This window comes from Salmo salar, chromosome 29, assembly GCF_965601325.2.
Source record: "Salmo salar chromosome 29, fSalSal1, whole genome shotgun sequence".
Lineage (NCBI taxonomy): Eukaryota > Metazoa > Chordata > Actinopteri > Salmoniformes > Salmonidae > Salmo > Salmo salar.
In genome coordinates this window covers 15,317,497-15,345,393 of record NC_138319.1, presented here as the reverse complement: position 1 = coordinate 15,345,393, position 27,897 = coordinate 15,317,497, and the positions used below count along the sequence as shown (strand labels likewise).

At 45.8% G+C, this 27,897-nt stretch overlaps 2 protein-coding genes and 1 non-coding gene across 6 annotated transcripts in view; 2 read left to right on the top strand and 1 right to left on the bottom strand.

Annotated features, from left to right (window-relative positions):
• The first annotated feature begins 284 nt into the window (after window positions 1-284).
• Window positions 285-21,921, top strand: LOC106590191 (uncharacterized). Its single transcript, XM_014180929.3, has 15 exons — window positions 285-439; window positions 995-2,221; window positions 2,400-2,558; window positions 8,702-8,863; window positions 8,972-9,053; window positions 13,240-13,447; window positions 16,951-17,018; window positions 17,194-17,287; window positions 17,564-17,711; window positions 18,100-18,237; window positions 18,442-18,595; window positions 18,852-18,966; window positions 19,071-19,222; window positions 19,403-19,489; window positions 19,823-21,921. The coding sequence occupies exons 1-15, from the start codon at window positions 381-383 to the stop codon at window positions 20,024-20,026; spliced, it is 3,057 nt and encodes a 1,018-aa protein (XP_014036404.1). The 5' UTR covers window positions 285-380; the 3' UTR covers window positions 20,027-21,921.
• Window positions 16,661-16,749, top strand: LOC123731568 (small nucleolar RNA SNORA49). The gene has a single exon (XR_014383107.1). It is a non-coding gene; the product is annotated as a small nucleolar RNA SNORA49 (small nucleolar RNA).
• A 1,667-nt stretch (window positions 21,922-23,588) lies between the features above and the next one.
• Window positions 23,589-27,897, bottom strand: part of LOC106590190 (transcriptional activator GLI3) — a 130,296-nt gene continuing 125,987 nt past the window's right edge. For all 4 annotated transcript variants that reach the window (XM_014180928.3, XM_014180925.3, XM_014180927.3 and 1 more), the window contains one exon: window positions 23,589-27,836. In XM_014180928.3, coding sequence (XP_014036403.1) covers window positions 25,381-27,836 — 2,456 coding nt within the window. In that variant the 3' untranslated portion in view covers window positions 23,589-25,380. The remainder of the gene's footprint in view (window positions 27,837-27,897) is intronic.

Here is a 27,897-nt window from a genome sequence, read left to right as displayed (position 1 = left end):
GAGGCTGTAAAACATACATTTGTATTTTTTCAGAGAGGCTGTAAGGGAGAAGGAACTTTCCAAGGTGATTGTGAGTGACAGAAACCCCAGTGGAGGGAGTGCCTGAGAATAACCTGGTTTTAGGTTTTGCTTTTAAACTATGAATAACTTTAGCTGGAAATAGACCAACACTTGTCGAGAAATTTACCAGCCACTTTCCCCTTGCCACTGTCAGCATTCTCTCAAACATCACTGTCTCCTAGTGGATAAAAGTATAATTTTAGCGTTTTCAGTCAACCCAGTACGTCGCGGCTGCTGTAGAGGGCAGAAGTACCGTTTTTTTTGCAGTTGTGTGTACTGTGTACAATGCATTGAAGGAAGAAACACTCCGGCTGAGGAAAATGGCCGATGTAGAGATGGATATCGCGTCTAGCAGAATGAATAACGGAAACGAGCACGTGTAAGACATTTTAGAAGATTAGACGACAATGCAACTTATTTGTAGTACTTTCACCCGATTCAGTGCTTTTGGCAAGTCGACGTTGTCGTAGGTGTATCTGTTTTCTGCAGCGTTGAAACAGTATCGGGCTAGCTAAATAGAGCTAGCCTGTTAACTCTTAGCTAGCCCAGTGTTCGAAAGGGTTTGCTGACATGTTTAAATGTTTTCTATAGCGAAACCATACTATAAACCAATCAAACCCGAGTGTCCTAACATGCAACTTAACATTGTAGTAAAGTCGCTAACTATCTGGCTAGCATTGCTTATTGCATACGTAGCTAAGAAGCTAACGTAGCAAGCTAGCCATTGTTTGCTACAGTAGCTTGCTAGCGCGTTAGCTAGCGGTCAGCTAGCTAGCTGACTTGGCGGTCAAGTCGGGAAGCAAGGATAGCTAGCAGTTACAGATTTTGTTTGCTGTGTTAAGTCATGTTTTGGACAATTCATGTTGTAGCTAGCCAAGTTACAAAAAAAATTGTTTGGTTTAAATGATAAATTTGACCAATCTTTGTACCTTAGGAAAGAAGATTTGGAGAGCCATGACAAGAGTGGGAGTGAGGAGGAGAGTGGTGAGAATTCAGAAGAAGAAGAGCGGGAGGAGAAAGAGGTCGGAGAGGGGGAAGCTGAAACTAACGGAGAAAAGACAGCGAAGCTGTCCAAACATCACAGCAGTGGCAGCAAACACAAGAAGAAGAAACACAAACACCGCAGCAAGCACAAAAAACACAAGCACACGTCCGAAGAGGACAAGGACCGAAAGCGCAAACATCGACACAAACACAAGAAACACAAACGTAAAGATGGCTCCTCTTCATCCGCCCCTGGCATCAACAGCGCCTCCAGCCAGAGAAAGACTCACATCTCCCCTTCATCTGACGACAAGGCCTTATTGGAGGAGTTGGAGAAACAGAGGGCCATGATTAAAGCTGAGCTGGACAGCCAGGTGATGGAGGGGGGTAAGGTGCAGTCAGGCATGGGCCTCATCCTACAGGGTTATAACTCTGGCTCTGAGGAGGGAGACGGAGAGGGCAGGGTCCGGAACGGGGAGCAGCGTCAGAAGGGCAGCATGGGGAAACCCCCCTCCCCCAGGGGTAGGAGTGGTAAAGCCAGACGGGACTCCACAGAAGCCAGCAAGTCCAGCTCTAAGCGCCACAGTCGGAGCAAGTCCAAGGAGAGGACAGGCAAGGAATCCAAGTCGGACAAAACAACCAAAGGCAGCAAAGATGTGGCCGCCAAAGGCCGTGGCCGCAGCAAATCAAAAGAGAGGAAGCGTTCCCAGAGCGGGGGCAGGTCCAAAGAGAGAAACAAGAAGTCTCCTTCCCCCTCCAGCAGGAGAGCAGAGCAGAGAAGCGGCCGCTCAGACAAACGCTCTTCGCCCCAGCCTGACGACAGACCAAACACGGAGCGTGGCAGCCGGAGGTCCAGATCACGGGAGCGTCCAGGGCGGTCGGAGTCAGAAAGAGAGCGAGACAAGAGGCCGACCAAGTCACCTTCCAAGGATGCTTCGTCAGGGAAAGAGAACCGCTCTCCCCACAGGCGAGGAGGAGGAGTGCCCATTAGCCCCTCGAGGAGACGCAGCACCTCCCCACGCCCCACCAGAGACTCCCAGCAGGCATCCGCTTCAGCCTCCACCTCCAAACAGGGCTCTCCTTCTAGATCAGCCAGGTCCCCAGCAAGGAGAGGCCGCAGTCGCTCCCCAGATGCCAGGAGGAGGGATGCTGACAGACAGGGCTCCTCACCACTCCGGTGTGTTTACTATGGATTAACCTGCAGTCCACCCCCTTATTGTCCTATACCAAACAACAGTAGTGGTCTGTACATGGCATGGGCAACTATTTGAGGGCACATACTGTTTTATGAAGGGGCATTAAGAATGTGCTGCTATCCACCGCTGATCTTCTAAACTTTATATTCTCTCCCACAGAAAGCGAATACGCCCAGAAGCAGGGCCAGGGGGTAGAGCGAGGTCACGGGAGACCAGCCCCAGAGGTGCTCCCCAACGTCGCAGGATGAGCCGCTCACCCTTCAGAAGAAGGTCCCCCTCGCCCTTCCGGAGACGGAGCAGGTCTCCAATGAGACGCAGGTGAGATGGGACAAGCTGAAACTTGTGGATGTGCTGGGCCAAATGAAATCTGCAGGGGCTTCTTCAAGCCTCCAGAAATTAAGATGATGCCTGTAAATAATTGCTTTTGCAAAAGCTAACATGCTGACCACACCGCTCGCGTCGCGTGCACTGCAAAATAAATGTACACTTACATGTTATTCAATCATTGCACCCACACTGCTTGCGCGCGCCAACGAGCGTCTGCGTTGCAGAGCGCTAAAATAGAAGTCAGTTCTATTTGTGATGCTGAACGCGGTGCAAGTCCTGCCTCTCCCATCTCCTCATTAGTTTGTAGAAGCAGATACCTACGTGTCATCTTGTCATTGGTTATACACGCATGGGTGATTTCAAGATGAACTTCGGTCAGTATGTCGTGGTAATACACCTATGAAAGTTAGATGCCAATCGCCATATAAAGTCCAAAGAAGAAAAAGCCTGGAAGGAGGAGAGATGACTAGAAACGATTTGGTTAACTGTTTTACAGTTGAAGTCGGAAGTTTACATACACTAAACAAATTTTTCAACCACTCCACAAATTTCTTGTTAATTTTGCAAGTCGGTTAGGACATCTACCTTGTGCATGACTCAAGTAATTCTTCCAACAATTGTTTACAGACATTATTTCACTTATAATTAATTCACTGTATCACAATTCCAATGGGTCAGAAGTTTACATACACTAAGTTGACTGTGCCTTTAAACAGCTTGGAAAATTCCTGAAAATTGTCATGGCTTTAGAAGCTTCTGATAGGCTAATTGACATCATTTGAGTCAATTGGAGGTGTACCTGTGGATGTATTTCAAGGCCTACCTTAACTCAGTGTCTCTTTGCTTGACATCATGGGAAGATCAAAAGAAATCAACCGAGACCTCAGAAAAAATATTGTAGACTTCCACAAGTCTGGTTCATCCTTGGGGCAATTTCCAAATGCCTGAAGGTACCACGTTTTTCTGTACAATCAAGTATAAACACCATGGGACCACGCAGCCGCCATACCGCTCAGGAAGGAGACGCGTTCTGTCTCCTAGAGATGAACGTACTTTGGTGCGAAAAGTGCAAATCAATCCCAGAACAACAGCAAAGGACCTTGTGAAGATGCTGGAGGAAACAGGTACAAAAGTATCTATAGCCACAGTAAAACAAGTCCTGTATCGACAACCTGAAAGACCGCTCAGTAAGGAAGAAGCCACTGCTCCAAAACCGCCATAAAAAGCCAGACTACGCTTTGAAACTGCACATGGGGACAAAGATCGTACTTTTTGGAGAAATGTCCTCTGGTCTGATGAAACAAAAATGGAACTGTTTGGTCATAATGACCATCGTTATGTTTAGAGGAAAAAGGGGAAGGCTTGCAAGCCGTAGAACACCATCCCAACTGTGAAGCACGGGGGTGGCAGCATCATGTTGTTGAGGTGCTTTGCTGCGGGAGGGAGTGGTGCACTTCACAAAATAGTATGGCATCATGAGGTGGGGAAAACTATGTGGATATATTGAAGCAACATCTCAAGACATCAGTCAGGAAGTTAAAGCTTGGTCGCAAATGGGTCTTCCAAATGGACAATGACCCCAAGCATACTTCCAAAGTTGTGGTAAAATGGCTTAAGGACAACATAGTCAAGGTATTGGAGTGGCCATCAAAACCCTGACCTCATCCTATAGAAAATATGTGGGCAGAACTGAAAAAGTGTGCGAGCAAGGAGGCCTATAAACCTGACTCAGTTACACCAGCTCTGTCAGGAGGAATGGGCCAAAATTCACCAAAGTTAGTTATTGTGGGAAGCTTGAGGAAGGCTACCCAAAACGTTTGACCCAAGTTGAACAATTGAAAGGCAATGCTACCAAATACTAATTGAGTGTATGTAAACTTCTGACCCACTGGGAATGTGATGAAAGAAATAAAAGCTGAAATAAATCATTCTCTCTTCTATTATTCTGACATTTCACATTCTTAAAATAGTGGTGATCCTATCTGACCTAAAACAGGGATTTTTTTACTCTAATTAAATGTCAGGAATTGTGAAAAACTGAGTTTAAATGTATTTGGCTAAGGTGTATGTAAACGTCAACTGTATGTGTGGATTAATTGTTGGAGTAGAGGACCTTGTGCATTTCAGGTAAAATAATTCAACGTTTATATCCAAGGACAAATTAGCTAGCAATAGCAAGCTAGCGAAATAGGACAAATTAGCTTGTAACTGCAAGCTAGCTAGCTAAATTGCCATAAATGTTTAATGCTTTTCGACCTGTCCCCAAATTAATATAATTGGTTCAGAGTTTGTCTTGATATTTCAACCTGCGTGTCGTGATTGTGTTTGGTGTGGGGGGACAAAATCAATTTGCGCACGTTCGTTTTGGCTACGGTGTAGCCAAATGGGGATCCTAATAAAATACTAATAGTTTAATATTGCATTACATTTACAGATACTGGATCTGTGTAGCTAGTTACAATTATTGTCGTCAAATAGGCAGGCAATGCTGTCTGTTAAGTTAATGTTTTGAATATCCCTATTTTTCTGTTATTACGGGGCTATGACTCTGTTATTAGGGAGTCTGCGCAAGTGTCTCGGGATAGAGAACCCTGCCTGAGTGCAGTGGCAACTGTGTAGTGTGCTATTACGGTTTAGTAAACGTTGTTGAACTGGGACCATGTCCTTGTGTCATTTCCAGTTAACATTGGTAGTAGAGGATGGCTAATAACTACAATGTGCCACCTCGGTTCGACGAGAAGAGGTCGTATGAAAGATGGAAAAATTAACTTGGAATCTGGACACGGGTTACTAATCTGGACGAGAAAAAGCAAGCACTTGCGGTGGTATTATCGCTTGAGGGAAGAGCGAGAGATACAACACTGGAAATATCCGTTGAGGATTTGAACAAGGATGACAGTATGGGAACTTTGATTAGAGCACTGTTTCTTAAAGAAGAGAAAGACCGTGCCTACGAGGCATATTCAAACTTTGACGGTGTTACGAAAGATATTTCGGTTGCAATGAAGGACTTCATAATTGATTTCGAACAGAGGTACAATTGGATGCGCAAGTACGACATGATTCTCCCAGATGCAGTGTTAGCTTTCAAGTTTCTAGATACTGTCTGGATGGTAGGGAGAAACAGTTGGCTTTGACTGCTTGTACTAGGCTGACTTTTGCATCAATGAGGTCGGCACAAAAAAGTTTTGGGGTGAAAAGACGTCTGTCGCGCCAATAACAGATGGAATGCAAGTGAGTGATGCAGCATATTACACTGAGCAGCAGAGAAAAGGTGCCAACAAGTCACATACTCAAGACAACCAGAAGAGGACGCCATTGCCCGGCACAAATCCACTAGTCAAATATGGAAGGACATCAAAATGTGCTATTTGTCAAAGCACTTACCATTGGCTTAAAGACTGTCCTTATAAAAATGAACAAGTTAAACTAACAGAGGGAAATGTAAACAGAGAGAAGTGTAACATTACACTGTTTTCAAACGAATCTGCTTCTGATACTGAGATCTTTATAGTTAAATCCTTAGGATTGTGATTGATACTGCATGTACACGTAGTGTGTGGTGCAAAATGGCTTGATACCTATGTCAGTGAACTAAATATGAAAGAAGTACAAAATATGATTGACACACCAAGCAACAGAGCTTTCAAATTTGGAGATGGGAGTATCGTCCAACCTACCAAAAGTTAAGATACCAGCAAAAATCGGTCAGACTAAGTGTCACCTTGAAACAGAGGTGGTCCCTACAGATATCCCCTTACTATTAAGCAAAGCTTCCCTCAAGAAGGCAGGGGCTGTACTAGACATAAAAAATGACAAGGCAGTGATGTTTAAACAACCAGTGACCCTTGAACTTACTACCTCAGGCCACTATTGTGTAAACATTTTAGACAGACATCACACAGAGTCCATGTAAAAATGAGATTCTGACAGTCACAGAGAGCATGAACACAAAGGAAGAACATGAACACAAAGGAAAAACTAAGTATTGTTAAATACATGGACAGAGAGAGTGGTATTCCACGTACAGCAAACGTCATTGGACGAGCAGGAAAAGCCAAAGGAAAACACCAGAACTGGTACAACTTGCAGTACTCTGAACCAGCTACCCTTTCTGGTACAACAGGGTCAGCTGATCTGTCACTTGTAGATAATCTCAGAATTGAACCAATGGAAAACCAAGAAAAACAATGACATTCAAAATGATGATGTACTTGAAACAAAGGACGTGTCATTTGACTCAGCTAAGCTAGATGAGATCAGTAATTGGAGGGAAAATGGAGTGTTTGAGGAAGTCAACGACATTGGCCAAAATGTGTCTCAACAAGGTGGGTGTGTACCCTTAAAGAATCCTCAACTGGAATAGTGCCAAAAGCACGTCTAGTGGCTAGAGGTTTTGGGGCGCTGGCTGCTAAAGAACTCCCAAAAGACTCGCCGACATGTGCCTCAGAGTCACTCAGATTGCGGATGACAGTGATCTGCCAGAAAAAAATGGAACCTTCATTCCATAGACATCAAATCTGCATTTTTGCAGGGAACAGAGCTGTCAAGGGACATTTCCATCTGACCTCCGCCTGAAGCTAAGAGCGAAGGAACACTGTGGAAACTAAAAAAGTGTGTGTATGGCCTGGCAGATGCATCACTCTACTGGTACAACAAAGTCAAGGCAACAATGCTGAGTATAGGTGGAAACATGTCACAAGTGGATCCTGCAGTCTTCTATTGGCTTGATCAAGACTGCAATGTGACTGGAGTACTTGCCTGTCATGTTGATGACTTCATCTGGGGTGGCTCACAGACCTTTGCTACAACTGTGATTCCACACCTCAAAGCTGTTTTCCAGGTCGGCCGTGAGGAGCATGATCATTTTTGTTGGCATAGAGTTTATTACAGTTGATGGAACAATACTGATGCAACAGGAGACCTATATCAAGAATCTTCAACCTATCCACATGGATTCTTCAAGAGCCATACAAAGGAATTCCCCTCTGTGGAATTGAAGCTGATCAATTGAGGTCAAAGATGGGTCAAATTCTATGGGTTGCTAGACAGAGTAGACCTGATCTAATGTTTGATGGCTGCAACTTGGCATCCAACACAAAATACGCCACTGTACAAACCATTCATGAGGCAAACAAAGTTGTTCGTAAACTGAAATCGCAACAAGTGACTAAAGTTTCAGCATGTTGGAAAAGATGACTCTCTGAAACTAGTTGTCTTCAGTGATGCTTCCCTAGGGAACCTTACAAATAGATGGAGGCACACAAGGTGGACATCTAATCATGTTAAGGGGTGAAGGAGGAAGATTCTCATCTGTTGGCAGTCAAAAAGGATCAGAAGGGTTGTCCGACGCACACTTGCTGGAGAAATACTTGCTCTTGCGGATGGAATTGACAATGCCATCTTTCTTGCAACTCTGTTCTCAGAGCTTACCACTGGTGAGACAAAACGGCACATTCTACCTGTAGTTTGTGTCACTGACAACTACTTCTTAGTTGATGCTGTGAAGTCAACCAAGTCTGTCACAGAGAAAAGACTTCGTCTTGAGATTAGCAGCATCAAGGAACTTATTCAAACACAGAGAATCCAGCGGATTCTGTGGTCGACAAAGGAACAGCTTGCTGACTGTCTGACTAAAAAGGGAGCATCCAGTCTTGTGCTCATACAGGCTCACAGTAATGGAAAGTGGCAGCTTGAGTAATACAAATAAAAACTTTGTCTCACAACCAAATTGTAATGGGGGACTTGAATAATACTTGGACATTTTAATTATGTTGTTGATGTTTTGTCTTAAAAAAAAAAGTGTGAGATTGTGAAGTTCATGTTTTTAAGTATCCCTATATTTTTGTTATTACGGGGCTATCACTCTGTTATTAGTGCGCCTGCGCAGGAGTCTCGGGGTAGATGAACCTGGCCTGAGTGCAATGGCAAACATGTAGTGTGCTAATACGGTTTAGTAAACGTTGTTGAACTAGAACATTGTCGTTGTGTCATTTCGAGTTAACACTGTCATGGTAGTGGTAAGATGGTTTCCTTACAGTTTGTCTGGTTCTAGTGATGAAGCTTTGGTGATGACAGAGTATGAGGCTCATAGGCCAAGGTTGTTTAAATATTTCCTATGTTGTGTGCTGCAGGTCGCCGGAGAGAGACAGATACGGCCGTCTCAGACAGTACGGCCGGCGCTCTAACTCCCGGGACCGGGACAGGAGGAGGAGACATGGCCGGGACGAGGACAAGTTCAAGGGCAGCCTCTCTGAGGGCATGAAGGCCGACAAGGAGTCCTCCGAGGAGGAAGTGTGAGTAGAGGGTGAACACCCACACACACAGACAAATGCTACACTCTGCAATATGGTAATTCTCTGGCTGATTGTGTGTTTTTGTAAGTGGGTTTATTTTGTTACCAGGCTTGAGGACTTTGACGGTGAGGAGGTGGACGAAGAGGCGATCATAGAGCAGCGCCGGCAGCAGCGCCTGGCTATCGTCCAGGTCAGTTCCCTGTCCCTCATCCAGGGCTCCAGACTAACATTTCCCCCTGGTGGCACTGGTGCCAGAAACTTTTTCAGTTTGTGGCACCAGCCCATGATTTGGTGTGGCGTCACGCAATTGAAATAAGAGTAATAACTTATAAAGTAATTCACAGTGCTTTATTAAGAGGTCTAATAGACTACTTAGATGGTATTAGAGAAATAAGTTGTTTCATCTAACGCATTCATGCAGGAATGCATGAATCGAGATATTTTGATGTGCAACCTAATCCAGTGATTTTCATGAGTTATATTTTACTGTTAAAACAGAACTCCAGAATTGGATTTTGTTCAACAGAGATGTATTTGACTACGTAGACTCATTTATTTGGTGCTAAATGACCACCTAATAAATGGAAACTCAAACGCATTAGCTAGATTGCTAACTCTAAACATAATTGGTGTCCACGGGCCCATAAAAATTTGTAGTCAACTAATTTCTCATTTACAGGCCTTCAATTTTAAAATGTCTTAAATTCAGTTTGCAGAGGTCTTAAAAAATGTGACGGAGATGACTTCAGTGTTTCCGTTATATTGTGCCGGTGCTGCTTATTTGTTCCACCACGGCAGAAAAAACATCAAATAATACTTGAGACCCACTTTCTAGGTTTTCGAGCGCTATCCAGCCATGTGCACATTAGGGCTGACCCCATTTAGTTGACTGTTTGGTCGATTAGGCTGTTGGTGTACCGATTAATTTTTCAATCAAATCAAACTTTATTTATCACATGCGCCGAACATAACAAGTGTAGACCTTACTGTGAAATGCTTACTTACAAGCCCTTATCCAACAGTGCAGTTCAAGAAGAGTTAAGAAAATATTTACCAAATAAACTAAAGTAACACAATAACGTGGCTATGTACAGGGTACCAGTACAGAGTAGGGGTGAAGTGACTATACATAGATAATAAACAGCGAGTAGCAGCAGTGTACAAAACAAATGGGGGGGGTCGTCAATGTAATAGTCCAGTTGCCATTTGAGTAATTGTTCAGCAGTCTTATGGCTTGGGGGTAGAAGCTGTTAAGGAGCCTTTTTGGTCCTAGACTTGGCCTTCTGGTACCGCTTGCCGTGCAGTAGCAGAGAAAAGTCTTATGACTTGGGTGACTCGAGTCTCTGAGAAATTTATGGGCTTTCATCTGACACTGCCTATTATATAGGTCCTGGATTACAGGAAGCTTGTCCCCAGTGATGTACTGTAATTTCCGGACTATTGAGCGCACCTGAATATAAGCCGCACCCACTGAATTTAAATGTTTTATTTATTTTGAACATAAATAAGCCGCACATGTCTATAAGCCGCAGGTGCCTACCGGTACATTGAAACAAATGAACTTTACACAGGCTTTAACGAAACACGGCTTGTAACAAAAATAAATAGGCTTTAACGAAACACGGCTTGTAACAAAAATAAATAGGCTTTAACGAAGCACGGCTTGTAATAAAAAAGAAAAAATTTAGCAGTAAGCTTTAGTTGTCAATTCCTCACGCTGCTGTTTCCAACGTCTTATCATCGACTCATTAAGACCAAGCTCCCGTGCAGCAGCTCTATTTCCTTTTCCAACAGCCAGATCAATCGCCTTCAACTTGAAAGCTCCATCATATGCATTTCTCCGTGTCTTTGCCATGATGAGGGTGACAAAATGACTACCGTAATCAGAATGATGGGAAGTTTGAGAGCGCTCGATTTAATCTAAACAGTAAACAGAAAAGTTGTTTGACCTTAAACCCGTTCGGCAATTTCATTGGTCTAATGAAAGCTTCATGCCGCCAAAAAACTGAGCACGTAACAGAATGTGTTTTTTTTGGGGGGGGGGAATTGAAAGTGGGAAAAATCCATATATTAGCCGCGTCATTGTTTAAGCCGCGAGGTTCAAAGCGTGGGAAAAAAGTTGCGGCTTATAGTCCTGGAAATTACGGTACTGGGCCGTACGCACTACCCTCTAGCGTTTTACGGTCGGATGCTAAGCAGTTGCCATACCAAGCGGTGATGCAGCCAGTCAAGATGCTCTCAATGGTGAAGCTGTTGAGCTATTTGAGGATCTCAGGGCCAATTCCAAATATTTTCAGCCTCCTGAGGGGAAGAGGTGTTGTCGTGCCCTCTTCATGACTGTGTTGGTGTGATTGGACCATGATGGCTCCTTAGTGATGTGGACATCGAGGAACTTGAAGCTCTCGACCTGCTCCACTACAGCCCAGTTGATGTGAATGGGGGCATGCTCGGCTCTGTTTCCTGTAGTCCACGATCAGCTCCTTTATCATGCTGACGTTGAGAGAGAGAGAGAGAGAGAGAGAGAGGTCTCTGACCTCCCTATAGACTGTCTCATCATCGTTGGTGATCAGGCCTACCACCGTCATGTGGTCTGCAAACTTAATGATGGTGTTGTAGTCGTGTGCGGCCAGGCAGTTGTGGGTGAACGGAGTACAGGAGGGGACTTAGCACACACCCCTGAAGGTCCCCCGTGTTGAGGGTCAGCGTTGCGAATGTGTTGCTGCCTACCCTCACCACCTGGGGTCGGCCCGTCAGGAAGGCCAGGATCCAGTTGCAGAGGGAAGTGTTTAGTTCCAGGGTCCTTAGCTTAGTGATCTTGGAGGGCACAATGGTGTTTAACACTGAGCTGTAATCAGTGAACAGCATTCTCACGTAGGTGTACCTTTTTGTCCAGGTGGGAAAGGGCAGTATGGAATGCAATAGATTGTCGTCTGTTGGGGCAGTATGTGAATTGGAGTGGGTCCAGGGCGATAGTCATTTAGAAAGTTTACCTTGGCGTTCTTGGGCACAGGGACTATGGTAGTCTGCTTGAAACATGTAGGCTTTACAGACTGGGTCAGGAAGAGGTTGAAAATGTTGGTGAAGACACTTGCCAGCTGGTCAGCGCATTCTATGAGTACACATCCTGGTAAGCCGCCTGGCCCTGCGGCCTTGTGAATGTTCACCTGTTTAAAGGTCTATGGACAGCGGGATTACACAGTCGTCCAGAACAGCTGGTGCTCTCATACATGGTTCAGTGTTGCTTGCCTCGAAGCGAGCATAGAAGGCATTTAGCTCATCTGGTAGGCTTGCGTCACGGGGCTGCTCGTGGCTGGGTTCTCCTTTGTAATCCATGATAGTTTGCAAGACCGGTGTAGTAGGGTTTGATCTTAGTCCACTATTGATGGTTCGTTGGATGGCGTAGCAGAATTTTTTTTATAAGTGTCAGGATTTGTATCCCGCTCCTTGAAAGCGGCAGCTCTAGCCAGCTCTAGTCCGGAACCTGCTGGTTTTCTGTTCTACATGACAACTAATTGCACCGACCTGATGTCCCAGGTCTTAGTCAGTCCCTGATTAGAGGGAACATTGAAAAAACGCAATGTAATTGGCTCCGAGGTCCAGAGTTGAGTTTGAAGGGCCGAGGCCAATATGCACTCACAAAATCATGCAGGCAAATTAATCTCTAAAGAGCCAAAAATGTATCTGATTACTCTGGATCGTATTATGACACATCAAAATTTCCATCATGCATTCTCTGAACATGTTGGATGAAATAGCTAACTTCATTCATGTCTGCCTTGGCAGTGAAAAGAGTCAGTCTAGAGCCCTCCCGTTTAGCTGACTTGCGTCAAAGTATAGTCATTTGATACCTGATTTACTGAATGAGGGAAATATTTTGAGACTTTTTGGTTGTAGGCTAATGTTCTAATGTAATAGCATAGCACCTCGAAGAGAGCTACTGGGTGTATATGCTTCTGTTCCAGCCCTACTCTAACACACCAGATTCTACAAATCAACTGCTCAACAGGATGAGTTTTATACAGTAACAGTGCTGTATATTTGACTTCATGTAACCTGCAGATACCCTGATTAATCTAATCTTTACAGGAATGAGGATAATGTTTGATTGTTTGACGAAATCGTGGTTTTAGAGCCTTAAAAATAAAATTGCTTTTGGAGTGAGGTGACCATGTAGAATGGGCAGCTCGCACAGATGCGGCCAAATACAAGTCGCAAAATGAGACTAAATGGTTAAGTCTTGAGCCCTGATCATCACATCTGCTGTTGCCTTTTCATTATTGAAATTGACCCACATCGAAATATATCTTCTTTTTCCTTAATTCCATTGTTGTGACCACTCTATACCTGGCACTACCTCTCTCTCTCTCCCTGTGCAGAAGTACCGTGGTGGCAACGAGGACAGCATGGCGTCCATGGCGTCGGAGCCCAGCAGCCCGCAGAGCAGCACGCGGAGCCGCTCGCCCTCGCCAGACGACATCCTGGAGCGTGTGGCGGCCGACGTCAAGGAGTACGAGCTGGAGAACCTGGACACGTTTGAGGAGAACATCAAGGCCAAGCAAGGCCTCATCACGCAGGAGAAGGACGGTGAGTAAAGGGATTCAGGCTGGGAGAAAAGAAAGTAGTGCACTATATAGGGAATAGGGTGCCATTTGGTCTGCTCTATATTGTCGTCTCAAGATATTCCATAGCTGATATGCAATGTACAATCTGGGTGGGTCATCTTGGTGATAACTCTTTGTTTTTAGTTTATTTTGAAGGTTACAGGTGTTCTTTATTAATACAGGTTGTTTGCTGAATGTGCCCGCATTAGCTGTAACTGTGGCCGTGTCTAGACTTGACAGTTCATACAGCTTTAGTATTCTGATCATAGAGTTCTGATCATGGAATGCATCTTCAACTATATTTTAAATGTGCGTACCGTGTCCACAGTGTATCTGGATTCCCTTTTCCCGCAGTATATTCAAATTCCTGTATGCATTCTACGAACGGTGGAATAGTCTAAATACGATAACAACACAACAAAAACTGATGACAATAGCTAACTAGCCAGCTAACCTCTCGCTAGCTAGCAATCAACGCTAAAGGGATTACAAATGGGTTGATTTAACTTTAGCCAACTTTTTGTATTTATTTATTGGCTAGCCTTTATGAGGTAGCTAACGCATTCCTCTCACACTAGGAACGTATTTCCTCCAACTTTGTAATGAAAAGGTGCCTCGGTCCCAAAACTTGTGTTTTCTGGAGACTTGTGGAAGGATTGTTGATGACGTTGCCCACTGTATGCTCTTTCGATAGCCTGATTGCATATAGACTGAGGAGAAATCCACACACAATGTATCCCAGACCACCTCCCTGACCATCTGGTCAGCCAGATCTGAACAAAATCGGACCCGCAAAACACCAGTCTCAACATCAACAGTGAAGAGGCGACTCCGGGAGGCTGGCCTTCTAGGCAGAGTTGCAAAGAAAAAGCCATATCTCAAACTGGCCAATGATGTCCAGTGTCTGTGTTCTTTTGCCCAGTGTCTGTGTTCTTTTGCCCAGTGTCTGTGTTCTTTTGCCCAGTGTCTGTGTTCTTTTGCCCAGTGTCTGTGTTCTTTTGCCCAGTGTCTGTGTTCTTTTGCCCATCTTAATCTTTTATTTTTATTGGCCAGTCTGAGATATGTCTTTTTCTTTGCAATTCTGCCTAGAAGGCCTGCATCCCGGAGTCGCCTCTTCACTGTTGACGTTGAGACTGCAGTTTTGCTGGTACTATTTAATGAAGCTGCCAGTTGAGGACTTGTGAGGCGTCTGTTTCTCAAACTAGACACTCTAATGTACTTGTCCTCTTGCTCATTTGTGCACCGGGGCCTCCCACTCCACTTTCTATTCTGGTTAGAGCCAGTTTGTGCTGCTCTGTGAAGGGAGTAGTACACAGCGTTGTACGAGATCTTCAGTTTCTTGGTAATTTCTCGCATGGAATAGCCTTAATTTCTCAGAACAAGAATAGACTGACGAGTTTTAGAAGAAAGGTCTTTGTTTCTAGTCATTTTGACCCTGTAATCGAACCCACAAATGCTGATGATCCAGATACTCAACTAGTCTAAAGGCCAGTTTTATTGCTTCTTTAATCAGAACAACAGTTTTCAACTGTGCAAACATAATTGCTAAAGGGTTTTCTAATAATCAATTAGCCTTTTAAAATTATGAACTTGGATTAGCTAACAGAACGTGCCATTGGAACACAGGAGTGATGGTTGCTGATAATGGGCCTCTGTACGCCTATGTAGATATTCCATAAAAAATGAGCCGTTTCCAGCTACAATAGTAATTTACAACTTTAACAATGTCTACACTGTATTTCTAAACAATTTTATGTTATTTTAATGGACAAAAAATGTGCTTTTCAAAAACAAGGACATTTCTAAGTGACCCCAAACGTTTTAATGGTAGTGTAACTATTCAGACCCTTTACTCAGTACTTTGTCGAAGCATCTTTGGCAGCAATTACAGCCTCGAGTCTTCTTGGGTATACGGTACAAGCTTGGCACACCTGTATTTTGGGACTTTCTCCCATTCTCTGCAGATCCTCTCAAGCTGTCAGGTTAGATGAGTGTCGCTGCACAGCTATTTTCAGGTCTCTCCAGAGATGTTCGATCAGGTTCAAGTCCAGGCTCTGGCTTGGCCACTCAAGGACATTCAGAGACTTGTCCTGAAGCCACTCCTGTGTTGTCTTGGCTGTGTGCTTAGGTTCATTGTCCTGTTGGAAGGTGAACCTTTGCCCCAGTCTGAGGTCCTGAGCGCTCTGGAGCAGATTTTCATCAAGGATCTCTGTACTTTGCTCCGTTCATCTTTCCCTCAATCCTGACTAGTCTCCCTGCCGCTGAAAAACATCCCCACAGCATGATACCACCACCATGCTTCATCGTAGGGATGATGCCAGGTTTCCTCCAAACGTGAGGCTTGGCATTCAGGCTGAATAATTAAATCTTTGTATCTTCAGACCAGAGAATCTTGTTTCTCATGGTCTGAGTCCTTTAGGTGCCTTTTGGAAAACTCCAAGCGGGCTGTCGTGCCTTTTACTGAGGAGTTGCTTCTGTCTGGCTACTCAACCATAAACGCCTGATTGGTGGAGTGTTGCAGAGATTTGTGTCCTGGATGTTCTCCCATCTCCTCAGAGGAACTCTTGAGCTCTGTCAGAGTGACCATCGGTTTCTTGATCACCTCCCTGACCATGCTCTTCTGCCCCGATTGCTCCGTTTGGCCGGGCGGCCAGCTCTAGGAAGAGTGTTGGTTCCAAACTTCATCCATTTAAGAATGGAGGCCACTGTGTTCTTGGGGATCATCAATGTTGCAGAAATGTTTTGTGCCTCAACATAATCCTGTTTTCGGAGCTCTACGGACAATTCCTTTGATCTCGTGGCTTGATTTTTGCTCTGACATGCACTGTCAACTGTGGGACCTTACATAGACGTGTGCCTTTCCAAATCATGTCCAATCATTTGAATTTACCACAGGTGGACTCCACTCAAGTTGTAGAAACATCTCAAGGATGGTCAATGGAAACAGGATGCACCTGATCTCAATTTTGAGTCTCATAGCAAAGGGTCTGAATACATATGTAAATAAGCTATTTCTCCTTTTTTATTTTGTAATCATTAGCAAAAATGGCAAACCTGTTTTTTGCCATTATGGGGTATTGTGTGTAGATTGAGGATTTTTTCAAATCCATTTTAGAATAAGGTTGTAACGAAAAGGGGTAAGTGTCAAGCGTAGACACCGCCTTTGTGGTAGACTGGGCTGTGTAATCTCATGATTCTTCCCTTCCCTTACTCCAGGGCCCCTCTCTTATAAGGTGTGCTGGCATTGACAGGGGATACAGCGCAATGGCTCTCTCGTTTGACACCTTTGTCTCGTGTGGGAGAAAGTTGCAATGTGGTGACGTTACACATATGACATACATTGACCAAATGCAGAGTTGTAAATTAGTCTTTGGTTCCCCAGTGGTCATTCATTTCATGTCATATTTTTGGGCCATAACATGTGCCAGTTGAAGCATGTTTCCTTTAAGTGTACTAAATCTCTCGTTTCCTCCCTCTGTCTGTCAGGACCCAAAAAGCCCTCGGCCCCTGATATGTTTACGGAGTCGGACGTCATGTTTGAAGCAGCCATTGATGTAAGTCTTACAGGAGCCTCACTCCCCTCCACTGATCTCCAGCCATGTTTATATCTCTGATCTTTAGAGTGCTACTCTGGAGTAAACATGCAAGCCCATCTTCTGAGTGATCTGTCTGTGGCAGTAGTTCATTATGCGAGTGTGGTTGAATGTTTGGTCATGTTGGTCTACACAGAGTGCCAGGATGAGAGCAGCAGGTGTTGGGGGGAAGGACTTCAAAGAGAACCCCAACCTCCGGGACAACTGGACCGACGCAGAGGGTTACTACCGTAAGTGCCCTTGACTGGACACACTGTTACAAATGTTACTGCCATTCACGAATTCATCAATGAAAGGCTGCTGAGCTTTTCGCTCTCTCAACTATCCATGTTTACAAACAGTCCATGTAGTCTTAGTATTCCGCTGTGTATGAGTGCAGTCCTTTTGATTTAACTATTGGTTAATAGTGTTATTTGAGGCCTAGTAACTGGAAATCTCATTGAGGAAATAGCCTTTCTAAACAGACTTTCTAAACATGCCCTCGTGTCTATCCTACTGTGTGTTAGGCGTGAACATCGGGGAGACGCTGGACAAGCGCTACGACGTGTACGGCTACACAGGCCAGGGAATGTTCAGCAACGTGATCAGGGGCAGGGACACGGCCCGCGCCGGACAGGATGTGGCCGTCAAGATCATCCGCAACAACGAGCTCATGTAGGTCCTCGGGCAGGCAGTCTCAGGACTCAAATGGCACCCCGTTCCCTGTATAGTGCACTACTTTTGACCAGGACTCTGGTCAAAAGTAGTGCACTATGAAGGTATGTAAGGTGAACGTGCTAATTAGTCGCTGCGGAGAAGAGTGTCTGTTAAAGGACTAATGGAGCCATTTGGGACGCATCCTGGTTCACTGATGGTTAGGGGAACATATTGCCTTCGCCACCCATACATTTGAATGTGCCCTTTCATTAGAAGTATTCTAGCTATGTCTATGTGGATCGTCCAGGGCTTTTTTTGGAAAATATATATTTTCCTCAATAGAACCTACCTGGATAAATAAACCAATAGATGCTGACCTTGCTGATTTTGTGTTTTGGGTCTCCAGGCAGAAGACTGGCCTGAAGGAGCTGGAGTTCCTCAAGAGGCTCAACGACGCCGACCCAGATGACAAGTTCCACTGCTTGCGCCTCTTCAGACACTTCTACCACAAGCAGCACCTGTGTCTGGTGTTCGAGCCCCTCAGGTACTAACTGGGAGACTACCACTACTGCACTGTGGGAAATGGCAACTTATTCCCTTTACTACTGCTCAACATTTGTGCACTATAGGGTGTCATTTCAGACGCACCCCATGTCCTCAGTGGAAGGATACACCGTGATGTGTTTGTCATCTAGCACACTTCTTCACTGGCTCTAACTCATGTCTCTCTGTGAAATCTGTCTCTCAGTATGAACCTGCGCGAGGTGCTGAAGAAGTACGGTAAGGACGTGGGCCTTCACATCAAGGCTGTCCGCTCCTACACCCAGCAGCTCTTCCTGGCACTCAAACTCCTCAAACGTTGCAGCATCCTCCACGCTGACATCAAGCCTGACAACATCCTGGTACGAGGCCCATGCTATCATTATCATCACATGACTGTTACAACTGCACTGAGGCCGGGTCATGTTCAAAGGCACAAAATGGAAGAAAGAGGACTGAAACTGGGAGAGACTACCTGGATTTGTCCAATAAAAACCACTTGTTTTCGCTTTGCGTTGAAAAATGTATTGAAGCGTTTTGCGATACTGTGCCGTAATAAGACCATGGCCTGATAGTCCCATCTAACAGTGTCTGTTTCTCTTGTCTCTCCCCTACAAGGTGAACGAGTCGAAGACCATCTTGAAACTCTGCGATTTTGGCTCGGCGTCCCACGTGGCAGACAACGACATCACGCCGTACCTCGTCAGCAGATTCTACAGAGCTCCAGAAATCAGTACATTTTACTTTGAGATTGTTTGCTTATAATGGTTTAGCTGTAATAGAGCTCTCTGTAGTCCCTGCTTGGATCACAGTCCTCATGATGTCTCTCTGTCATAGTCATTGGGAAGCCGTACGATTACAGCATAGACATGTGGTCAGTGGGCTGCACGCTGTACGAACTCTACACCGGCAAGATCCTTTTCCCCGGCTCCTCCAACAACCACATGATCAAACTGGCCATGGACCTCAAGGGCAAGATGCCCAACAAGGTAAACTGTCCACATTACTGGACCTGGCGGGTCTCTGTCTGTCTGTCTGTCTGTCTGTCTGTCTGTCTGTCTGTCTGTCTGTCTGTCTGTCTCTGTTAGATTTTGACAGGAAGTCATAACCTGGGGCATTGTACACTGTGCTGTAGCATACAGATGACGTAATGGTTATTTTGTTCTCAGATGATCCGGAAAGGCCTGTTCAAAGACCAGCACTTTGATCAGAACCTCAACTTCCTCTACATTGAAGTAGACAAAGTGACCGAAAGGGTTCGTATATGTTCTACTTTTCACCTGCTAAGAAATGGGTTAAAAACAGTTTCCCTGATTCTATCTTGAGTTTGTGGTTCAAGCGTAAGTAAGTCACTTGCTAGATTTGCTGGGCTAGTCATGAAGGCTCATTCAGATGCTTCATATTTTTTGAAGAGTTTCTCACTGTGGTCCTCTGTAGCTCAGTTGGTAGTGCATGGCTCTAGGATACTGGGTTTGAACCCCGGGATCACCTGTATGTAAAATGTTTGCTATATATATTATTTTCGTATGTATTTTTTCCTCCACCCACTCCTTCTCCATCCTCACCCAACCTCCCTCCGCACACCACAGGAGAAGGTAACAGTGATGAGCACCATCAACCCCACCAAGGACCTGCTGTGTGACATGGTTGGTGGCCAGCGGCTGCCTGAGGAGCAGAGGAAGAAGGTCCTGGTCCTAAAAGACCTGATCGACGGCACGCTGATGCTGGACCCAGCCAAACGCATCAGCATCAACCAGGCCCTGCAGCACCCCTTCATCCAGGAGAAGATCTGAACTCAGACCTGCCCAACCATCAACCAGGCGAAGATCTGAACTCAGACCATCCCAACCATCAGCCAGGCCCTGCAGCACCCCCTTCATCCAGGAGAAGATCTGACCTCAAACCAGCCCAACCCTCAACCAGCCCAACCATCAACCAGACCAGCCTTGCCAGGTAGAAATACAAGACCAGACGCCCCATTGAGAATGTTATGGATAAATTGTTTCCCCTATTTTGATTATGATGGGTACGATAACCTGGTATGTTTTAATTGTAAATAAGTAAAATAGACATTCATGAAGAAGAAAAAAGAATTTTGATTTATCATCATAAACCCCACCCCCCTCCGGCGGTGATGCAGCAGTTATGGACTATTTCTATTTAACTGGCATTGAAGTGAATGACATTAAAATAATAAAATTCTTGTAAACATGTCTAATGCATTGTCCAAGTACCTGAGTGTAGGTCGGTTTAGAAATGTGTGTTGTGTACTAGTCGCATCAAGGAGATGCATCATCTTCAACTGTTAAATTTTTAATGATCACCAACATTGCTCATTCTGCGACGGTGCATGCTTTTGAATGTGCACCCCCTTCGTTGTGCTCTAGATGTGTCTAGCGTAAGCCTGTGTACTGTTAATGCTCTCTGTAACCAGGTTTCCAGCCAATCTTTTTATGCGAGGAAAGTACACGTTGGATACAAAATGTCAAGACGGGCCTGATGGAAACGGCACATTTGTTGGTAAACTTTCCAAAATGTCGGCAAAATAAACACACTAGACAGGGTGGGATATTTTGGTCGGTAAAATTCATTACGTGAGAAATGGCAGAAAAGTTTTATTTTTTTTGTTCAGTTTTTCTTCTCACAAATATTGATATAATAACCAGTCACGCAATGATTGTCCTCCCACTACGACTCGAGAAAGCATGCAGTTAATTAGGCTACAGATAAAAATAAGTTACGGTGAACTTCATAGGGGGGTGAAAGTGCACGGTGACGACCTTGATGCTCCTTTCCTAATAAATATAATTGAGGGTCTTATTCTGGTGACATGATGATTGATGCTTGACTGCCGTTTGACAAATACAAATAATCTCACTTTTATCCATAATAATCTCATCATGTAGGTAGCCTACCCGCACTGTATCTGCAAGCTGTTGGCTAGAGCACACGTACTAGACCAGAGCGGGCACATTCACTATATAACGCAACATTTGTTGTGCCGAAAACCATCAGTGGAGTTGACAATGTGATGGAAACCAATTTAACTTATTCTGTACATTTAAATGAACTGCGCTACATCACGCTCAGCCTTTTATCTGGAACAAGTCATTTTGATGGAAATATCTCTGGTGGGGAATATTGTTTTTGTGGATTTTAGAATATTCACCAATTGGATGGTAACCTAGTGTGTGTGCGTAGCAGCATTGATGTCCCACATGATGGCATCACAATCCCCATTTCACAGGTCCCAGGCCTGTGCTTAAGGAATGGACTCAACAGTAGCACTGTACTCCCCTCAAACAATAAGACCGTTCCATTTCAAGGTCGGTCATTGTGTTATTTTACAGAACAGAGCAGCCCCACTGACTCCAACGGTTTGACATATTTCCTCCTCTCTGACACGGTCCTGGCTGTAGGCTCTCAGATTTAAGTGCCTCCTGTATGAGCCTTGTGTGTAGAACACAGAACAATGCCGGCCTGTGGAAGTCACCACCACCTCATTCTCCTCCCATGTTGTATATATTCCATTGTTGCCACTGTCTTTCTCCATGTTAAAGATTTATGTTTGATTTGTTTCTTTTCTCATTGAGGAAAAAAATCTTGTGATTTTAAGCAAAGAACTGAGATGTGAAAAGAGCACCTTCAGTGCACCACCACTTTTAGTAATAAAATATTTCCTATTCAATATTGTTTTTGCGCCTCTGTTCTCAAGTAAAATACAATGCATGTACACCAGTGTAATTTCTTTATCTATTTCCTGAATTAAGGTAGCCTAGTGGTTAGAGCATTGGGCCAATAACCGTAAGGCTGCTGGGTCGAATCCCCAAGCTGACAAGGTAAAAATCTGGTTCTGCCCCTGAACAAGGCAGTTAACCCAGTTTTTCCCGGTAGGCTGTCATTGAAAATAAGAATTTGTTCTTAACTGACTTGCCTAGTCAAATAAAGAATAAAACAATTAAGCAATTAAAATTATTGATGGGCTTCTGTGGCTTGGGTAGAGGGCATCCTTGTCTTCAGTGTATTTTCTAAGCAATACCTTGTTGACTTCCTCTGCACGTTTGAATGTTGAATCAGGAAGAGATATTGAAAACGTGACCTCGCATTGATAGGTATCCCCATCTCTCTCCATTTACCAGTGAAGTTTTGCCCTGAGAGAACCAACCTGGCCCCTGACTCCCCCTACCATTTGAGTCTGAGGCAGACTGAGGAGACATAGAGCTAGAGGCAGTCAAGAAGAAGAGATGTCTTTCTAAAGGGGACTGGTCTTCAAAGCCAAAGAGCCCATCTCATGTGTCTAGTTGGAATGATTTTTAGCTCTTCTCTTTGCTGAAATCTTCTGACGCTAGGTAGTAGGTACCCTTTTGAGAGTCCTCCATTTCCTCTCAGTGATTGCAGTGGTAAGAGCATTTAGGAAAGGGTCTACCCATCAAAGTCTCAATGTCCAGTGGAAAGGCAAAATTATATGAATCCCGGCTTTACTTACGTCAAGGGCACCAAAAGGACTTGAAATGGATGCTGATGGGTTGGGTTGCCAATGTTAAAGGATTGGGTGAATTATGGGCATTGTGAAATGGCAGATGGTGAAGAGGTCAATCCGAGAGATACGGGGACTGATGAGCCATTACCTTTGATCTCTGGACTGGAGCCACAGAGAATCTACGGAGGGAAAACCGTTGGTCAAAATAAAAATAATCTCTGCATCACAGAAGATTGGGGATTTTCTACCAAGACTACCCTGTGTCACTGTATTTGCACATTTGCTTATGTGTACAATAAAAAGCCGATTATGAAGATATGACAAGTGTTTTTGGGCAAACCCAAAGGGAATTTGTCATTTAAATGCAATTCTTACTCATGATCAGAAGGGGGCAACAAAAGCACAGAATGTGCTTCTCCTTAATTCAGCGTGTAAGAATTGAGGGTAAGTAGTTTGATACAGTCAGTGAGTTCGACCAGTGGCCTAGCAAGTTGCATTTCCCATTGGTGTGTGTAATTTATCCTCTTAGATGATAAAGTATTTGGTGCTAGACATTAACCCAATATGTTGGCACGACATTTGATTTGAGAGTACAGAAGCTCTGAACCGGAGGTTTATACATAAATTGTTTAGTGATTTAATCCCATTTCAAGGGCAGTGAATTCTTAGTAATGTGGTTTGTCTCATGCAGAAATGGCAGTGACGTTCGCAGTCAATGAATGGTTCATTCTATCCCATTTACTTATGTGTTATGGTGGGTTGATGACCTTAGTCCAACAAACCCATGTAACCTATGGAAGATTGGCCCCTTATCCATCTGAGTGTGTTTTATATCGTATCCAATCCAGCACACATGCAAGACAGGAGACTTTAAATATAATTTCCTTTTTTTATTAAAACCATACAAACATTTGTGGTCAGTTATAAAATAGCAAAGTGGCTCTTCTGGCAGACGGGCAGTGCTGGGCACTACGTGCACCATTCAGAGCCAAATCTGCCTGGACTAGAAGCAGGGTCTGGGAATCCCTGCTTTAAGAGTAATTTCTTTATTGGCCCCTCGTGCCTCATCCTCATATCTGAGCTAAACCTAAAGAAAGAATAATGTATTTACAGGTATAAAAACACAAAAAGGCAAGAAAATATGAAAAAAAAACAAAAAAAACTAAAGATGCATTTTACACATCTTGACCTTTTCGATAATCATTTTTTTTAATATAAATGTTTATGTAAATTTTACAGGTCTCACAAAACACTTAACATGTGTATTTTTTTCATAATTAACAATGGAAGATTGGCAGTGATCTTTTTCCTTTCCGACAGGCAGATTTTAAGGCACATACCTCATGGCCATTCCCTCTGGTCTCCTTTGACAAGGGAATGAATTCTTACCTCTTTCAAAACACCATTGATGCACAGCTAAAAAAGACAAAGTACCAAAAAACACCAAAACGATTCCGTACCTCATTGCTTTGCCACTGAAGAATAAGGAAACTATTTAATATACTGTACACACTGTCATGTGAGACTGCAAGGTGATACTAACACTGTTGAAAGAGTCACTGCACTCCATAGTGGCAAGACATACGGTGCTGTACTACTTTGGAGAATAGAATATGGATTATCCACTATTTGAATGTCTAATAGACATCAGGATCAGATTTCTAAAATGGTAAAATACAATGGTGGATTAAAAAACAAACAGAAAACATACAAATGCTACCCTTTTGGTCTGTGAATCATATGCTACGCTTAGAATTAATTTTTCTGTTGGATCTGACAGCGAGAATCTGATTCTCACAAAGAAAATATACAAAAAAACACATTGTTATATACACCTATGAGTACCATTACGGACATTGTAAAATCAAGCAATTGGAGAATGAACTAAAGAGCTACTTATGACGCTTGTGTGAATTCTAAGACTTTGAAGGCTGGTCCTTTTAAACGTGGGCTCAATACCATATTATTTGCAATACTCTGTCAAACACACACCATCAATTGGTAAGACTTGGTAGAAGCACTGAGAAACACTAACATTTACATATTCGCAAAAGTAACATACTAACAAAATGACGATAGCAAAGGTGTACATATCATTTTAAAAAGCAAGTCATTATAGAAGGATAATGCCATGGGCATCTGTTGTACCATAATGGTAAATGGCACATCCAATAGGATTAGATACTTGGCACGTGCTAGTCTACGTACTTATAAAAGACAGTGTTTATGTTTGACCTTGAATACAACATGCATTTATACCAACAGTGTACAGCAAAAGAAACAAAACAACAGCGACGATACACAGAATACTGTTTCAAAAGGGATGAGACCAGAGAGGCCGTCAGAGGCCTCACTTGCTCACCATCATAATACAAAGGGAAGGGCTTCCAAAAATAGCCTTCATTCCAGAAAAGGAATATATCTATATATACTTTTTGTCACATCCCCTGTCTCAGAAGAGAGGGGATGACACTTTTACAAAATAAATCTGATTGGCAACAAAATTTGTTTCGGGGAGCACTATCTAAGTATAATAAACTCGTAATCTGTCACTTTGTCTTAAGCGTCGCCGCCTTTTCCCCTCTCTGTTCTTTACATACGTCAGTTTTTTCCTCTACTTCCTTTCACCAACGGGAGGGAGGGATGGAGCAAAGGAAGGAGGGAGAGTTACTGCATGATGGCTAGGAACTTGCTCTCCTCGGCGAGGGTGGTGAGCAGGGAGCTCATGTCCCCGATGGCCATGTTACTGAGGTTGGAGGGCATCATGCCCGCGGTGCTGTGGAAGGTGGCGGAGACCCGGGGCGTGGTGAGGCGGGACGAGTTCCGGGACACGCCCTGGAAGATGGAGGGGCTGATCACCCCCGACACCAGACTACCCTGGTCGTAGCCCACCCCCACGTCCTCTATCATGGCTCCGAAATCCAGCGGCAACACGTTGTCTAGCACGTTGACCGAGCCGCCCGCACGGCTGTCCACCGTGCTTGTCACCTGGTCAGCCACCGGGGAGAGGTGGGAGGCCGTGACCGAGGAGTCCCCGCCTAGCCCCACCTGCTCGTTCATGGTCTCCAGCAGACACTGCTCCTCCATTGGAGAGAAAGACGAGGTCTTGGTCTCCAGCGGGTCAAAGCACACAGCCTGGTCGCTGAAGCTCTGGTCCAGGTAGCCCTGGTCGGGAGCCTCCAGCTTCAGCCCAGACACCTGGTGGGCCAGGGAGCAGTGACTGACTTGGTTCCTCAGACTCTGCTGCTGCTGGGTGAGGTTCTGCTGGGTAAGGTTGACATGGCTACCGTTGGTGGTGCTCTGTTGGGCATTCAGGTACTGCTGTGGTCTGGCGGGGTGCCTATAGCTGCTGTTGGCCTGCTGCAGGCGGGGGGCGGGGGCCTGGGGGTGGTGGTGGAGCGCTGGGGCCTGCGAGAGGCTGGTGAGGCTGTCCACGGAGGCCCGGCTGAGGAGCAGGTTGTCTCCAATCTGCCTGGAGGTTCCATGGTTCTGGGTCTGGTACTGCTGTTGGCTATAGCCCTGGGGCAGAGGCCCCACAGAGATCTGGGAGAAGTCAGGCCGGCCGAAAGTGTGTGTGGGGTTGTGGCCGTTCCCTCTCATCTCCATGCAGGAGTGGGTGGTCGCCTCTAGCTTCACCCCGCCATTGACTCTGCATATGGGTTGGGGTTGGCCTGGCTGGGCACAGCGGTTCTGGAAGTCTCTGGTAGTAACTGTCTGTTGTTGCTGCTGCACCACCATGTTCCCAAACCTCCCGAATGATGAACCGGCACCCAGACCTTGGTGCTGCTCTGTGGCGGCCCATCGGCCACACCTCTGCTGGGCCTGGACCTGGGGCTGCCTCTGGGGAGACCTCTCAGCACTCCCTGAGCTCACCTCGTTCCACTGAATGGGCATGCCGTCTTTACTGGGGCCATCTCTCTCCAGTCCCTGCTGCTGTTGGTGGTGCTGCTGGAGACTGTGGATGCACTGGTTCAGCCCTGGGCCCTGATCCTGTAACTCCCCTCCAGGGAGATGGCTGTTGTCCCCAGCCACATGGTTCTCCAGGTGGTTGTTGTAGGAGTCTGCCTGGTCCTGTGAGCGGAGGTCCTGAGAGTGGAGGTACTGCACCAGGTCGTCAGGCAGCATGTCCTCATCCCCCAGCAGCAGGGCTCCCTCCTCCTCCATAGCCAGGGCCTCCAGGGCCGCATGCTCCATGATGCTGGGGGGGCAGGGAGAGGAAAGCAGGCCCCCTCTCTGGAGATTCCCCTCTGAGCGGGTGTAGTTCTGCAGGCTGAAGCTGCGGCCCTCTGCCGTGGGGTGCTGGAGGCCTGATAGAGGGGGAAGTGGGTGGATGTTGTTAAGGCTGCTGAAGCGCTGGACCTGGGGCAGCCCGAGGAACTCCGGGTGGGTTTGCTGAGGCTGGGTCCGCACGGGGTCGCTAGCCCTCCGGTCCAGGCCGTTCCCCGGGCCCTCGCCGGGGTAAAAGCCCCTACGCCGGTAGTCTCGGTAACCGCTGTGGCCCCCGTACCCATTGGTGGTGCTGCCGTCGCTGCAGCGGCGCGGCCTGACCAGTGGGGGCAGCGCGTGGTTGCCTCCACATCCGTCTTGGCCATCGCACATCATGGCCATACGGGTCTTCAGGCTCATGCGCTCCATGTTGGGAAGCGGCGTGGGGGGTGGGCCGCCCGTGGCAGCAGCGTACTTGGCCTTCAGGTGGTAGTGCTGCGCCGGCGTGAGGTTGAGCATACCCTTGGACCCTCCCCCGACGCCCGCCCACCCTCCACCCACAAACACTCCACCTCCTCCCCCGCACTGGCTGGCCTCGCTGGAACGGCGCGAGGCGTCGGTGGAGATGGGGTCATAGGAGTCGGTGGAGCTAAGGTTGTGGTGGCGGCGGTGGTGACCAGGGGTGTTGGCCGCCTCGCTCTGGGACGCCTGGCTGGAGCGCCGTGACGAGAAGCACGGCGAGATGCCCGAGGAGCGCCGGCTGCTGCTCAGGTAGGCCGAGCTGGTGGCGCTGCCACTGCTGTCCCGCCGGTCACCGTGCTCGATGCCGCGGAGCAGGCTGAGCACCGTCAGCTCTGTGCTACCCAGCTCAGGACGAGGAGGAGGCTGGGGCTGGGATAACCTGCCCAGGCATGAACCTGAGGGAGAGAGAGTGAGGGAGGACAGGGGGAGAGAGGAAGAGAAAGAGGGTGGAAGGGA

What these genes read in the sequence shown, in the direction of transcription:
- LOC106590191 (XM_014180929.3), top strand. Translation starts at nt 381, where the DNA reads ATGGCCGATGTAGAGATGGATATCGCGTCTAGCAGAATGAATAACGGA. An exon ending in AGCGCCTGGCTATCGTCCAG is followed by an intron (nt 9,054 to 13,239) that starts GTCAGTTCCCTG and finishes CTCCCTGTGCAG; the next exon opens with AAGTACCGTGGTGGCAACGA. An exon ending in TAGACAAAGTGACCGAAAGG is followed by an intron (nt 19,490 to 19,822) that starts GTTCGTATATGT and finishes CGCACACCACAG; the next exon opens with GAGAAGGTAACAGTGATGAG.